Consider the following 16,935-nt stretch of genomic DNA (forward strand, 5'->3'; position numbering starts at 1 on the left):
TATTCCTTTCCATTTACTTTTTTTCCCGCAATCAATTTTATTAGAACAGCTCGGGCAGTCAACCTAATGATTCATCATCGATCATGAACTAATCAAATCAGCAGAACCCAACTTTTTTTTAAAGCCCAGAACTCGTTTCAAGTATTTATTTAAAAAAAATAATAAGAGCTTGTTTGATGTTATAGTAATAATTAGTTTTTAAGATATATTTTTATATATTTTTAAATTCAATATGTTAAAAAAAAAATTAATTTTTATTTTTTTTATGTTTTTATCATTACTACAGTATTAACAATAACAACAATAATAAAGGGATATAAAAATATGATAATTATTATTTTTTAAAGTGTTTTTTACTTAAAAATATATTAAAATAATATTTTTTTATTTTTATAAAATATTTTTAATATTAGTATATCAAAATAATATGAAAATAGTACAAATTATTAATTTAAAATAAAAAATAAAAAAAATAATTTTTTTAAAAAACTTTTAAAATACAAACTTAAAAAAACAAAAACCTCACCAAAACAAAAGTTCTCACAGACGTCATTTTAAATGCAGCGGCAAGTAATATTGTCCCACACACCCAACCCCCGAATCCAAACTAAAAAACAATGAGTATTAAAATTACAATAAAAATAAATTAAAAGGTAACAACGGATGTTAGTTTTGGGAGCTAAATTGAAGAGAATAAAATCATTAATAAAAAAACAAAAAAAATAATACATTATAAATTTGAATTGAATAATAAAACTAAAAAAATGGAACTTTCATAAAAAAAAATTCAAAGAAAAAAAACTAAAAATCATAAGAATAAACATAAGATCTTTAATATCAAAACATCAATAAAATTGAATATACAGAGTTCTTCAACGTGTTTTTTCATATTAAAAAAACTCTCAGGTATAAATCAAATAAATTATGCACGCATCTAATTAAACAATTCAGTAACTATTGTGTAAAGCAATGAAAAAAAATAATTATCAATTGACAAAAATGAAATTGAGAAAACTAAACTAAAAATAAAAATTAAGATATCTAACATTACAATAAGAGTAATTTACCTGATTATATCTAATGAATTACTTTATCAAAATAAATTTATAAAAGAAAAACACATAAAATTTATAATAGAAATCGACACACACATAAAATTTACGGAACAATAATTAAAAAAAAATACAAGACTACACATATGAAAAATCTTATAAAAAAATCATATTAAAAAAACAAAATCTATATAAAATCAAGAAAAAAATCACAGATGAATCGTACTCACCTTTCTATAAATTAAACACACCCAATATCATTTTAAAATAATTACAGTCTTTTTAAAATATAAACCCAAAATTTATTTGCAAAAATATACAGCATAATGTATTTTTTTAAAAAAAACTAATTTTTTTAAAAAAGAACCATGACAGGCCTGGTGCATAGTCTAATAAAGCAACGGCCCGCGCACAGACTTTTTATTTAAAAAAAAAAGTTTAATGAGGCGAACAACGTGTTGTCCGCTCCAATTACACACACACACACACACCACCTGTGAAACCTATAATCCGACTACTATAGTAGTTAGGAAAATGAAGTCCTTTGTTTTTTCATTCAAAATCTCATTTTCAACTTCTTTTGACTCAAAACATATTGAAAACATTCTAGAAACCTTATTAAACCAATTCATGATCTTTAAAAACCCAATAAACCACCACAAAACCCAAAAACACCAGAAAATAAAATTCTTCATGAGCTTCAATTTGTTGTTTGAGGTGTTTTCAAGATAAACAAACATCTAAACATAATCTCATCGTTATATGAAATATTTTGACATAAAAATCAATCGTTTTGATTGTCAAAATTTTTTTAGCGACAACTTTCTCTATCTAAGTCGGAATTTAACGAATCTTTCTCTTTCCTCTCAATAGAAAACAACTAGAAAAAAGAAAAATAAAGTTAAGTACCAAAATGTATTGTATTTAAATTTAAAAGAGTGGTCACTTAATATTTAAAAAACATGGAAGAATTAAATAAATATTTTAACTAAACTTTTAACCTGCCCTGTATCACTCGATATTTTTGCTTTAGTTCGCTATATTTCAATTCAACTTTTGTTTCTTAAAAAAATATGTAAAATATATAATTGGAAGTTAATTTGTACTTGAAAAAACTAAATTGTATAAAATAAAAATCACTAAAAATACACTACTTCAATTCCAATGAATTATAAAGAAGTGCAAAATATTTCCAGCACATTATATATATATATATATATATATATTTATTTATTTTGTTAATAGTAAGTATTCAAGTTAGTTTATGTATATTTTAATTAGTTTTATAAAATTTTAAAATTAAAAAAATAAATTTTTAATAATCTTAAAATTTATAACATTCGAAATAATAAATTTTAAAAAATAAATATAAAATTATAGAAGTTAAATTACAATCATAATATTAAAAAACTGATATTTTTAGTTTGTAGTTAATTAGTGATCAATTCAGGTAGTCGATGGATTATCTGGCAGGAGGTTAACAAAAGAAAAAGGTTGTCAAATCAGGGATAGTTTATTTCTGCTTTTCTTAATTCAATAACATCATGATATTGGTAGGCATGTCAGGTCTTGGAGATCGGCACCGAGATTTCTTCGAAGTTCGAAAGCCAGACAGGTTCATGACTACGCGTGTCCATATCCACCACCTAGTCCGAAGGCTAGGCATGAATACATTCAAAGAATGTAACTTTCTACAGAGTAGTCAGTGTGTCTTGCCAGGAAAACAAACTGCACACCGTGACAAAAAAGAAAAAGAAAAAGGTTCATAGTATGAATTTTCAACGATATCAGATTGTTATATTCATTAATTTTAACATATCTTCAAATTTGCTTTTTTTTTTGTTTGTTTGATGAATCTCGTTTCATCATCATGTGCACATCCGAGATTATTCAAGAATTACTTTCAAATTACGATATCCAAGTTAAATTAAAAAAATTCGGAATCAAAGTTATGGAGCAAGTCAAGCCAATACTTGCAATAGTAAAAAATGTTTCTTGCATCCAAAACTTATCGCCCAAGCCAAGAGTCGCTATAAGAAGACTTGGCACAGCAGGAGACCTTGCATACTGATCTCATTGGAACGATGGCAGATGTGAAGCTGCATGGTTCCTGGGTTAGCCCTTTTAGTTACAGAGTTATATGGGCTCTGAAACTAAAGGGCGTGGAGTTTGAGCATATTGTAGAAGACCTCACCAATAAAAGTGAACTGCTATTGAAGTACAACCCAGTTTACAAGAAAATCCCTGTACTCGTCCATGGTGGCAAGCCAATTGTGGAGTCTCTTGTTATCCTTGAATACATCGAGGAAACATGGCCGGAGAATCCATTGCTACCGACAGATCCTTACGAGAGAGCCATGGCTCGGTTTTGGATTCAATATGGAGCTACCAAGGTAACGAGATCCATCTTCTTGTATATATTTTGTAACTGTTCATGAGGCTCACAATGTTTAATTTGATCTGGTAGCAGTACTGGAAAAAAACAATTGATTCCAAAAAAACATTTTCTTCTTCTTGTTCTTAATGTGGAATAATAATTAAACATTTCTCATAACTTGCCTTCTTTTATTTTTACTCTCCTCAGGCTAAACACCTTCAAATATCTATTCATTTATCTCTGTTCTGTGACATGTAAATTGAATTCTTTCATTATTTAGAGTGCTGCCTTAGTCGCCCTTTTCCAAGCTAGCGGAGAAGAGCTAGAGAAGGCAGTGAAAGAAGTGGTGGAAGTGTTGAGAGTCTTAGAAGAGCAAGGTCTCGGGGACAAGAAGTTTTTTGGCGGTGACAGCATAAATCTAGTTGACATCTCATTTGGACTCTTCACTTGTTGGCTTGAAGCCATTGAAGAAGCAGCGGGTGTGAAAGTTTTGGAACCAAGCACACTGCCTCGATTGCATGCTTGGGCCCAGAATTTCATTGAAGTTCCTCTGATTAAAGAAAACATTCCCGACAATGATAAGTTGCTACTCCATATGAAAGGTGTCAGGGAGAAAATGATGAACAAGTAGCCTATATTATGCTTTTGGATGCGAAATATTCCATGTATGTCTGCACCTTTTCGTTTCCATAATTCCATGGATGGTTTTTCTCTTGTAGTTGAGCTTGTTTTTCTACTGGAACACTTCATAATGGTCGATGCAGAGCTATTGCATTAAATTCTGGATTGGTGTATAAACACTGTTGTATTTTTTTTATATTCCTTTCCATTTACTTTTTTTCCCTCAATCAATTTTATTAGAACAGCTCGGGAAGTGTCTAATGATTCATCATCGATCATGAACTAACCAATCAGCAGAACCCAATGTTTTTTTAAAGCCCAGAACTCGTTTCAAGTATTAATTTTAAAAAACTAATAAGAGTTTGTTTGATGTTCTAGTAAAAATTAGTTTTTAAGATATATTTTTAAATTTATTTTTAAAATTAACACAAAAATAATATATAAAAAATTAAAAAATTAATTTAAAATAATCTTTTTACATTTCTAATTACATTTCAAGGTATTTTTTATTTAAAAATATATTTAAATATTATTTTTTTATTCTAAAAAAATATTTTTAAAATTAACATATTAAATAATCTGGAAAAAAATTTATTAATTAAAAAAAAAAATTAATTTGTTTTTAAACTTTTAAAATACAAGAACAAAAACCTTACCGATGGAACCAAAACGAAAGATCTCAGAGACGTCATTTTAAACGCAGCAGCATGTAATACTGTCCCACGCACCCAGCCCCCAAATTATAAACTCGTAACGTAAAACACCCAAAAAAAAAAAAAAACAGAGAGAGGAAACAAAGGAGATCTGCTGGACCTGCCTGCAGGGCTGCACCCGCAATTTTATTCGTGCACGCAACAAACGGCACTCTTCCCCTCTCTCTCACCCGATCAAATCGGACCTCTTTTTTTTTTTAGGGGGGTCCGTACACAAACAAGATTCTAGGGTTTCCTCGTTCCTGACAATTAATTAAATTTCTAAATCCGGATTCACTCACCATTAAACTTTTGGAATTACAGATTTCACTTAATTTATTTATTTTTGATCTGGATCCAATTTTCAATTTCTTTCTTTTTTATGGTGATTGGTGAGTGCTACTCTTTGATGAGAAAAGAACAAAAAATTGTGGATAATTAGTTTAATCGGATGAGCATTGGGGATTTCATTTTCTGAGGGGTAAATGGCGTCGGCTCAGGTGTTGCCGAGCTCACGGAAACTGGAGCATCTCGAAGCAGGAAAGCGACGGGTATGTAGAATTCTTTGATTGGTTGATTTCATGCAATTGATTAAGTTTATTTTGATATCGTGGATTTTCTTTTGCAAAATGTGCAGGAAGAAACATGCATGTGTCTATCTAGGCCACTGATTTGAGATTGTAATTAGATAACTGAGGCGTATTTTTTTTTGGGAATTGAGTATTTTGTGGTTGTGATGAAATAAAATTGTTTGTTCTTGTTACCTCTGTGCTCGTGATCCGAGTTAAACATGTTGCTGCGATTGCCTTTTTTTTTTGTGGCGGTAGGGGAGTTGATGTGTTTAAGTTTTGTAAATATGAGATTATTGGATTAGAGAAAGAACGTAGAATTATATACTGGTTTTATTGTTTTTGAGGATTTTGTTATGATTTTAAGCATACCTGGTCTGGCTGGCGAGCCAGAAATAAAATGCAATTCTTTAAAGATGAAAAATTTGTATATCTCCATGATTAGTGCTTATTATACATAAACAAGTGGAAGCAGTCAGGAAAGACTAGAAACCAATTTTGTGATGATGATTTGCAGCTGAATGAGTTGGAATTAACTTTAAGCCGATGAAAGACATGATTCTCTTCATGCAACTCTTCTTCGGATGATTATTGTGGTCCACTAGAATTCTAAGTGGTTAATCCTTTGGGGTAACAGTCAATTGGGTTGCTTTTTGATGCTTTTGGTGTTGTGCCTTTTCATCTAAAAAGCACTTTTCCAAATACCTCCATTGCAATACAAAAAAACACACATTGTGCACATCCGATCTCTTTTTGAGACTCTGCTTTGGTGAGGGGTCTTTGATGGCCTTCTCAGGTTTAGAAGCAGAAGTTGTTTATTGCCCCTTGCGTGTTTATATGTTTGCATTTATTTAGAGGTGCTTAGACTACATATTTGGCTGACATCTGGTTAAAACATAAAGCTTAACTTGTAAGAGTGTTTTCCCTTTGTCTACGTGCTCTTTTGCAGTTGGAGGAGTTCCGCAAGAAAAAGGCAGCAGAGCGAGCCAAGAAAGTTGCATCCACCAACCAACCTCATGCTTTGGATGTGAGCCTAGATCAGAAGCAATCATTAGAGACTGAACACGTACAGCTAACAGATTCAGATGGAGTTGGCATGTCTGATGGACCTGGCAGAAATGTCGAACCCACTGGTGTATCTATGAAAAATGGCAACCCAATTGATATTACAGAGAGAGTTGAAAAAAGTTCTTCACAAAATGCAGATCCTAATATTCCTTCTTTGAGTGAATATAGTACATTTTTCTCAGGTATAACACAGAAACACACAAATAATTATGATTCTAACAGGCATGACGCTTCAGGATTTACTGGATCACCCAATGTTAGGTATGGCCAAGAGACAGAAAAAATGAACAATGACTCTGGATTATATTCAAGGAGCAAAGAGGAATCTCCATATGGGATTTCATCTGACCATTATATTGCTAGTAGTTTTCATGGCATATCTAGTGAATCTAGCCTTTATGGAAGGGAATTGTTCCAATCAAAAGTAGATAACACCTCTTTAAAGGATTCCGCGGTTATAAATGATAGTTCTCGTTTTCCTACTTCACTTCCAAGTTCTGCCAGCTTTGAACAGCAAGCCTTTAAGCCCAGTTATAGTAGCATCCTTGCCAATGCTGGTATGTCTCTTTCCTATTTTTGGATTGCATTTTTTTTTCTGGATTTCCATGTCTGCCTGTTTGTATAAACAGCACATTATAATGTTTAACTTTGTCAAATATTTATTTGATGGGGAAAACCAAGTAAATAGTCACTTTCTGGTGTTTTACTGTGAACCCTACTCTACCAAATACCAACCCGAGAGATTCTAATTCTGAAGTCGAGCAAGACACATGTTTCAATTATCCCAAAGAATTCTGATCTTGAAGAAAGAAATTTTAGTAGCTTCACTAGTAATTTGCGGTCTGTGCATGATACAGCTTTGCAGACATCTGAATCCACAGGTTTCAAATCAGATGCCAAGATCTCCTCTAATCATGTGCCTCAATATTCAGTTACATCTGAAAGTAATAATAGGAGATCTCGTCCATCTTTCCTTGACTCTCTTAACGTGTCTAGATCATCTTCCCAGAGTTCTTTCCGACATTCTGAACCAGAGAAGTCATTTATAATCAATACTTCAAAATCCAATGACATTGATGCTCTAGGATCATCTGCTTTCCAGAAGCTGCCAGTGGAGACTGAAACTGCCAGGAATTTTTCAGAGTTAATGCCTTCAAGTATGCCTAGTTCATTTGATCATGCAACACCTTTTTCAGTTTCGTCCACTAAAGGGGTCACTAATGCTAATGAGAACAGTATGGAGAGAAATCATGAGTTTTATTTGCCCAAGCAAAATGAAGATTTTTCTGGTCTGGAACAGGTATCCCTATTTTGTGTTATTTAATTTTCAGTGTATACTTCTTTCTTGGCTATTCTCTTTTTGGCTTTGACTTGGAAGTTTCTGAATTTAGCTTCTGGAAGTGTAATCTTTTGAATATTATAAAATCAAGTATTTAAGTTTCAAAACTTATTAAATATATGTTTGTCAATGACTTGGTGGTATCTTGATGCACAAATAAGAAGTTCTCTAGACTATGTTTTGGGTCCTTTGAAATGCTATCCAAATGGAATGGTGCGGAAAACATCACATTACACAGCCCCTGCTTTGACAGGAGTGGTGGGAACAATAATACTAAACTTGATTGGAAGGAAGATTATATGTAGGAATTGTGGTCAAGGTACATTCCATGATGCAAATGACCCTTTAGCTTCAACAAGTTTTTTGGTTGTTATAACTTGTTTTCCAGTGAACCATGAGTATACTATCAGATTTTCTTTCATCATGTTTTGCTGGTTATTATAACTTTTTGTTGTCACTTGTCTGAGATTATTGCCATGGATTCATTCCATTACAGTTGCAGTCTTGTTTCTGTTGGTCTTGTTATTGCAGCATATTGAAGACTTGACGCAAGAAAAATTCTCTTTGCAACGAGCTCTTGAAGCTTCACGTGCTTTAGCAGAGTCCTTGGCTGCTGAAAATTCATCGTTGACAGATAGCTATAACCAACAGGTTGGCTCTCAAAATCTGTTTCTGCTGTTCTTGCAATCTCATTCTTTTTAATGGTTAAAAGAGGATAAATATCTGTCGACCTTTTTGTTATTCCTGTAATTCCTATCATACATTATTTAACATCTTATGTAGAAGAATAATATGCTAAGTTGAATTTTTTGTAAGGATGGGATGATTTTTTCTTTGGATAGCATCCGTGAAATAATGAAGGAAATCCTACAAAAGTCTTTTCTTTATTTTTGTTTTCCATTTTGCTAGTTAGGTTAATTAGAAAATTTCAATTTTGAGTGAAACATAGTTTTAACAATTGAGAAACATTATCAGGCTCTCTTAGGGATGTTGGGTTTATGCCTTTCTCATCTTTTGTATGTGTTTACAAAGGTGTTTCTGTAAAGTTCTCATTATATTCTTTACTAGAAATTTCAATGTTTAACTTTGAGACTTGAACTTTACCGTCACAATGTAGAATTTGAGATTGGAATTTTCATTGCTAAACCAAATATATCTCTTGAAGTTTCGTATATATTTCAATTCCGAGCACAATATTTGTGGAACTTGAGATTAGAACCATTATTGATAAACCAGACATCTCTCTATGTTCTTTATACATTTCAAATCTGAATAGAGGATTATACTAGCTCTTTGTATGGATTTTGTTGTGAAGAATACACCACTTGACATGCACTTTAATGCAACATGTATTGTTGCATATAATTTTTCAGTTCCCTTGGATGCAAGTGGCAAAATGTTTCCAGAAAGCTTAAAGTAGTTCATCATGAGTGTATAAATTGTGTCATCAGGTTACACTATATTTTGCTCATACCACAACATCAAAGCTGCTTGGTTGCTAGCTAGTTGGTTTGTGTGGATGTTGAAATTGGCATCCAGTTCCAGAATGTTATAACAATTATAGTGTTGTGGTTTCTATAATATGCCAGTGGCTGTTTGATTACGCCTGACACTTCTTTTGGTTTATTAATTTAATTTGTTAGTACTTTCATTGAATTTTTCACTAGAGAGGTGTTGTCAACCAACTGAAATTTGATATGGAGCAGTTACAGGAAGAAATCAAGGCCCATTTGGTTAGAAGTGATTCTCCCTTGCTTATAGCTAGTTATGCTAATATCCATCTTGGTATCTGTGGTCGTTTACATTTCTGTTGTTTTTATGCCCATTGATGTTATCAGGTGGAACTTGAGTCTGCCAAAATTGCATGTGCAAATGCACAGCTTGAGTGCAATGCTGCTGATGAACGATCTAAGCTACTGGCTTCTGAGGTTATTGGTTTGGAAGAGAAGGTATTAAATTTTCTTTTTATTCTTGGCTCTCCTTCATCTTGCTCTCTTGTCTTTTTCAAGATGATAGTTCCAATCTTCCCCCACCTTTTCATTCTTGGTGAACAATATGTGATTGAAATGGAATATTTTAATGTAGGAATGCAACTCAAGTTTCATTCAGACGTGATAGATGATAACATTGTTTCAATTGCATTTAACCCATTGTTTTTTGTCTTATGTGCATCTTATTCATGGCTCACTCATAATTTTGTAACATTAGTTTCTGTCTACCAAGTAATTATCTCTCTATCAAAAATTGTTCTTTACGGAGGCACGGAAATTAAATTTTTGTGAAGTTAAACATCAAAATCGTCTATTAAATTGCTGGAATGATAACACAATGTTCTAATTTTACTAAAACTGCACTACATTTGGGTGCTTTAAGTTTTTAATTTTCCAAATATGAAAAAGAATCTCTGCAATATATCAGTCAGTTAATGTTGTGGTTCCTTTTGATACCAATTTCATGCAAATATAACATAGTGACTACACTATTGGCCTTGGCTACTTCTCTCTTTCCCTGAAGTTTGTTCTGTAACTTGCTTGTGTAGGCACTCAGACTAAGATCTAGTGAGCTAAAGCTGGAGAGGCAATTGGAGAGCTCACAGACTGAGATAACTTCTTACAAGTATGCTTTATCCTTTCTTGACTGAAGATGAAGGATTTCAGATGCACATCTTCAGTTTACTTGATCTTCTGGTAGTGTTTTTTGTGTGCGTCTTTATGTTGGTGGACTTTTAATTGGGTTTGTTATAAAAAATGATATAAAGGAAAATTTTGTGCAACTAGCAAGATTTTGTTTTATATGAATTCTGGAACAGTTATCCCATTTAATTGGAGTTTAGCTATGTTGGGAGATAGCAGTAACCATTTTTTGGGAGATAGGGATTCTGTGGTGCAAGCAAACCAACCACATTTCCATGATTGAATGAAATATGCATGCCAAAAAAACGAAGGCTTTATCTTCAGTTCCAAAGGGACAAAATGGCAGCAGTTAGCCAAAAGTTTTCCCTTTAGGGTAGGGATTCTTATTTTTTATATATTAATGATGTACATACCTCTGTTGAAAGAGAACTAGGGACAGCCATCAAGCAAACTAGGATGCCACACCTCCCACTCTCGTGAACATGGATCCTGAAATAGATACTTGGATATCAAGATCATGAGCAACCGTTTTTTGATGTAGATGTTTTGGCACTTGGCTAGAGGAGTGAAAATAGTTGTAGTTAGGGGTAGCTTGTTTGCGAAGCCTGTATGGTTTCTTATCTTGGTGCCATGTCTCTTTCTCTTTCATTTTCTTTTGACCTAAATTTTCTTCCTCCCAAATAAATTTTACAGTCTTTTTTATATATGCTTTTGATACTTGAGCAATGGAGAAATTGAAACTCCTGTTTAGCTTGTTCCAGTATATTTGCCCTCTCCTTTTACTGGACAAAAAATTGCATTAATCCTATATTATCCTTTCCTATTGCTTTTGTTTCTCGTATGTTTTCTGAAATTAAAGAAGATTTGACAGTTGCTTTTCAAATTGAATCCTGCAGAAAGAAAATGTCCAGCCTGGAGAAGGATCGTCAGGATCTGCAGTCAACAATTGATGCTCTCAAAGAAGGTAGTCTCACATTAATTTTGGTTCGCTTTGGAAATTCGTATTGCTATATATATATTGACCATTCTAAAATGAGGTTTAAAAAGACTGGGAAGTGACAAAAGTGTGGGATGAAGAACTGGATGGACTAATGCAAAAGAAATATTTGGTCTAATTCAAAACTGAAAAAAAATATGCCTTGCAACTTCATACCCAATAGGGATGAGAAGTGTTTGTATATCAGATGGAAGAGACCTCAAATAGATTTTTTTCACCTTGTTTGGCTGGAAAAGGGATAGGAATCACCGAGGAAGACATTTCTCCTATACCGTTTTATAAAGTATCCTTGTGTTATAAAATTTAGAGAACTTGTTTTATCTATAAAATTAAATTGAATCAGGAATGGTGTTAAAAGAGGGACATCGTGCTGTAGATCCTCCTATATTTGCATGCACAAAGGGAACCGACACACACACACACACACACACACACACACACACACACTCACAGTTCATCTTATAGTTCTCTAAAAACTTGTGACCCAAAACCTGTCTTAGCATAGAGTGTGCCTGCATGTGTGTGCTTGTGCCTTGCTATGAGAAGGAAAACCTAGAAACGTGCTTAAACTTCCTCAAACTATTTTGAAAGGACCTTCTTATCATTAATAAGAATTACAGCTATTCTATTCTTCTGTTGTCACTGTTTTCTTTGTAATCTAGACGAACAGTTATTCTGTTCTTCAGTTGTCATTGCTTTCTTTAAAATCGTAAATGATAACCATTCATACTAGAGACAGGTTAATGAAAGATTTGATAATAACCATATTTTTTTGTCATGACATTTTATGATGCCATTGAATGCATATTTATTGCATGGGATTCTGTAATCATCTCCATGTTGATTATGAAGAGACAGCATTTCTTAAAACTGGTATAGCTAATTGGTACTTTATTCATCTTAGGAGGCCTTTTCAATTTCAAGATAACTGTAATAACGAATATGATCTGCATAATTATTTTGCATGATTTAGGAATATACTTATTATGTTTTCTTTTTAATGCTACGTTTCAGATCAATTGATAAGTGGTATGGTGACTTTTTTTACAGTTCTATCAGACAAGTATTTCCTCTAATGAGATTTATTTTTGGGTGAAAAAAATGAAATTATCAATTATCTCACATATATTGATTATTCTTTTAATGTTTTCACCCAACTCATCATCATTTTCATGTCACAGAGAAGAAACTATTGCAATCCAAGCTTCATAAAGCTTCTGTAACCGAAAAGTCTGCTTGTGTTAGCAGGAGTGCAGAGAAAAAAAATGTAGCAACATCCATGGAAGATTTAGGTAACGAGGGTTCTCTCTAACAGAATTGATGTTATGCTGATCAGAATGCCACTGAATGGTGGATATCATTGCTTACATTGGGGGGGGGGGGGGCGTCTTCATTAACATAGGAGGAGAGGGGGGTCTTCTAAATGGAATGTATCTGTTTTTGAAATGATGTATTGATCTCATTTTTGGTGGTTCAGTCTTTCAGCCTTTTGTTATGTAAAGGAAATTTGAGAAATTCCACAACTATGGACCATTATGGGGCTGTTTGGGAACGCGTTTGAAACATCGTTTCCCAAAAATTTGATTTTGTTTTTGCTTAATTTTTTTTTAATCGTTTTAATGTGCTGATGTCAAAAACTATTTTTAAAAATAAAAAAAATATTATTTTGATGCATTTCCGAGCAAAAAACACTTTGAAAAATAACCGCTACTATACTTCCAAACAACCTCTATGTCAGCGCCCATTTCTTGGAGTGTGTTTAATTTACTTGCCAGCACAATCGGTCCTAAAATTTATATATCCTCTTGATTTCTGAATTTGTTGTATTCCTGTTTTTGGTTATTTACTTTATCTGTCAATCAGAGATGGTTAATTAGTTTAAATGCTTTGATAGACTTTGTAGAGACAAGAATTCAGACACTTTGTTGGTGTGCTTTTGTTAAATTTTTTGCTGCTTCCTTGAGACCTATTGATCTCCATGACCTCCTGGAAATTGTGTGAAGGAGTTTTTAGCTTAAATAGAAGAACAATATGGGATTTGATCAGGATTTAGCCTCATTAGTTGATGCTAAAACATTTTTTTTGTTTCCTAATCGTAGTATTCTGAGACGGATAAATTTTACATGTTAGAGATGTAGGGGGTCATCTATTTGTTCTTGTTTTCATCTATAGTTTATCCTTGATGACTATGCTTGAGCTTCGATTTTTGTGTTGGGCATTGGTTTCTTGGTGCATTCTATTTTTCTTGTAAGACCATTGTACAACTAAGCGGTTACAGATAATATACTGGTTATTGCCTTACTGCAGCGAATACCTCTGCAGTTTGTTCTTTAAAGTCTTTTCCTTTTCCTATTATTCATGGTTTCCTTCCTCATTTGAATTGCAGGTGATATCCCAGAGACTTCCGGCCAGGAAACCCATGATGCTGCATCATTTCCTGGAAGTGATGCCTCTGATTTTCTCAACCTACCTGACAGTGGTCAGTTGAATCTTGAAGCTTCATCTGTGTATATTCCACCAGATCAAATGAGAATGATTCAAAACATTAACACAATAATATCCGAGGTATGTTTTTTTATGTTCTGTCAATTCCTTGCAAGCCTAAGCGCTCTAGGCATTTGGCAACTTTTGTCCCCTTCTTTCCTGTTAAATAATGAAAGAGCTTATGAAGTGACTGAATAGAATACATAAATGTAAAGTCTCCAATGGTCCTCTTTTGGTACAGCTTGCATTGGAAAAAGAAGAGTTGATGCAAGCTTTGACATCCGAGTCATCTCAGTGCTCCAAGCTAAAGGTAACTCTGAGCCCAAAATGAACAATGGAGTTAGCAATCTTGTAAGAAATTTTTTTTTGTTGGACGTGAACCTATTAATGACATAATTTTATAAGAAGTGCATGGAAGCAGCTTGGGCAAGGATTTTAACTATATTTAGTTTTGAGAAAAGAGGGGAGGGTCTTGGTCAATTTTAGTTTGTGTATAGAAGAAGCAGCTGTTTCTTGTTTACTTTTAGTTTGTTTGTGTCGGAATCTTATGGTTTATGGTGTTTGGTACCTTTCCTTTCCATTGAGCTCTTTCAGGTTCAGAATCTTCAGATGATTAGGGACTAAATGCTTGGTGAGGGTTTGGTTTCTTTGTACATTTGTACAGGAAAAAAGAGATACAGGGTGAATTGCTCAGTAAGGTTTTGGGTTTTTGATGAAAGGAGCAAAAACAAAAGAGCTTTTAAAGGGGAAGAGTCTGCTCTCAGCTCTTTGAAAGATTTTTGGATTACCACTTTTTGGGTTGCTGAGTAGTTCTTGATCTCGTAGATCACAAATTTTGCAATAAGTGGTACTTTAAGTTGTCAATGAACCTTTTTTTTTTCCTTCTTGAAAATAGGTGGTACCTCCTACATTATTTGGATGTTCAAACTTATTTCATGCTAAAAGATTTTGAAAAAGGTTGTATATTATAGGACAGACACTTGTGAAGTTATGCCCACTCCTAGAATAGTAGAAGGGGGTATTGTTTTGCTATAGATGGTATATACTTGAAGCTGTTTCTGGTGCATTTTACACATTCTTGGAATCAATGTCTCACTAGATCAGGAAATGGATTTGGATAAGAAATTGATAAGGTTGGTGAGTGTGTTATTCTAGTGATCTGGTCTAAGTCGAATTATTTTCTGAATAATCAAATGTGTTTTTAGTATTGATTGATTTCCAGTTCTCGATGCTGATGTAAATGCAATTTTTTTCTTCTAGTTTTCTTATATAATTTATTGGTATTTTTGTTTCGAATAAATGAAGGATTTGAACGATGAATTGGCGCGTAAACTTGAGATTCAAACTCAAAGATTAGAGCTTTTGACTGCTCAAAGTATGGCAAGTGAAAATATCCCAGCAAGGTTACCAGATTCACATACTGTGCAAGACAGCACTGCATATGCAGATGAAGGTGATGAGGTATGATATCTAACACCAAATATTATAACTATTGCTGTAATAATTTGAAGAGTCAGCAATGTCTGATTAGAGTGGAGAAATTGCGTTTTTCTTTTTTTGTGTTTAATATTGCAAGTGGCTCTTTGGAGAAAGGATGGAAATTAACTCACGGGAGGTAACAAGGCAGGGTAGCAAAATAGTACATGTTGGAAGGGATCTTTCTTTGGGCCTATCCATCGAACAAAACAAAGGAAGCATATCCCATCCCCTCTCCCCCATTTATTATGCCTACATCCTGAACTAACATAGTGTTGAGAGATGTTCTTTAGGAAATAAAAGGTTTTTTGCTCCCCATTTATTGGTCGCTGATGAGTATGTCTTTTTTGCCCCTCAAAATAGGTGGTGGAAAGGGTTTTAGGGTGGATTATGAAGCTCTTCCCTGGAGGACCATCCAGACGAAGAACAAGCAAGCTGCTTTGATACATGACAGACACCCAGTGCGTGCGTTTCTATTGCTGCTGCTCTGCTCCCCCTTATTTTGGCAACTCAACGGAGGTCGTAATCTGTATATTTTTGAGTCAGTTATACTACCATCCATTCTTTTGTAACGCATGAAAAATGTGATTTTGGGCGATTCCCATTGATTGGGAAATCCAGTTTTCATTCTTTGGCATATGACAGTAAGGGAGACCTCTGGCTGTAATTTTGTGCAGTGAGAAACTTTAGCAGGGATATCTTTTATACATGGAAAGTTAGAATTGAGTAACTGTAGTGTGAATTTGTTCTTTTCAGGTTCTGCCCACATTTATTGTATTCATGACCGAACTTACGCCTCAAACCCCTGGAAATGAAACAAGTGATTTTGCATCCCTTCAATTTCGGTTGTGTTTGAAATTGTCATTCAAAATATGTATTTTTTATTTATAAATATATTGAAATATTTTTTTATTTTTTTTATATCAAAACGTTAACAAAATTAAAATTCGGAAAATTTTAATGATGATATAACATGTGAGAAATCCTAAAATACATCTAATTATTAGATTCGAAACAGTTGAAATTCTGCAAAAAAAAAATCAAAAATCAAAAGCCTAAATACCTAATGTAAAAATCACACACAAAAAATCATAATTTAACGAAAGTATAATTTAAAAAAGGCTTATTTATGTCCACAAAGCATTAATGAGCTATGATTTCCATACGGTGTCGTTACTAAGTAGACCTGGGAGCATGACAAAAATGTAACCAGTCAATAACCTCTTTTAAATCCTCCATATATGATATTATAATGTGGTGCAGAGCGGGCAATTAGAGCATTCAAAATAAAAAAAATTGAAAAATTATCATAGTAGTAATTTTTATTTGGTGAAATAAAATATTTTTAAATGTCAAAATTTTAAACTGAATCGCGATATTAATTAAATATCATGTTGGGATCACGATAAAATTTTAATTCATGTTACCATTTACAATCATTATATTTATTAAATTGAAAATTAACTCATCAATGAATTTATAATGCCAAGATTTTATAAAAAAATTTACGTGCCATGGTATGAAGGCTTGTTTTCTTAGAAGTTGGCTAATTTAGCTATACTTCTGGTAGCATTAGGTATTCAAGTGATTTGAATGTCTGTATTGTTTGAAGAGCACATTAGAACTA

General features: G+C 33.1%; 2 protein-coding genes across 2 annotated transcripts; both read left to right on the forward strand.

Moving 5' to 3' along the window:
- Positions 1-2,902: 2,902 nt before the first annotated feature.
- Positions 2,903-4,246, forward strand: LOC133705908 (probable glutathione S-transferase). Its single transcript, XM_062131347.1, has 2 exons — positions 2,903-3,445; positions 3,710-4,246. The coding sequence occupies exons 1-2, from the start codon at positions 3,137-3,139 to the stop codon at positions 4,058-4,060; spliced, it is 660 nt and encodes a 219-aa protein (XP_061987331.1). The 5' UTR covers positions 2,903-3,136; the 3' UTR covers positions 4,061-4,246.
- Positions 4,247-4,730: 484 nt separating this feature from the next.
- Positions 4,731-16,038, forward strand: LOC133705086 (protein BLISTER-like). The gene is made up of 13 exons (XM_062130176.1): positions 4,731-5,293; positions 6,261-6,936; positions 7,237-7,679; positions 8,250-8,369; positions 9,386-9,451; positions 9,557-9,667; positions 10,258-10,334; positions 11,248-11,315; positions 12,530-12,640; positions 13,735-13,913; positions 14,074-14,142; positions 15,138-15,293; positions 15,672-16,038. Exons 1-13 carry the CDS (start codon positions 5,228-5,230, stop codon positions 15,750-15,752), a joined length of 2,223 nt encoding a protein of 740 aa, XP_061986160.1. The 5' UTR covers positions 4,731-5,227; the 3' UTR covers positions 15,753-16,038.
- The last annotated feature ends 897 nt before the right edge of the window (positions 16,039-16,935 follow it).

The sequence above is a fragment of the Populus nigra genome, chromosome 10 (assembly GCF_951802175.1).
Source record: "Populus nigra chromosome 10, ddPopNigr1.1, whole genome shotgun sequence".
Classification (NCBI taxonomy): Eukaryota; Viridiplantae; Streptophyta; class Magnoliopsida; order Malpighiales; family Salicaceae; genus Populus; species Populus nigra.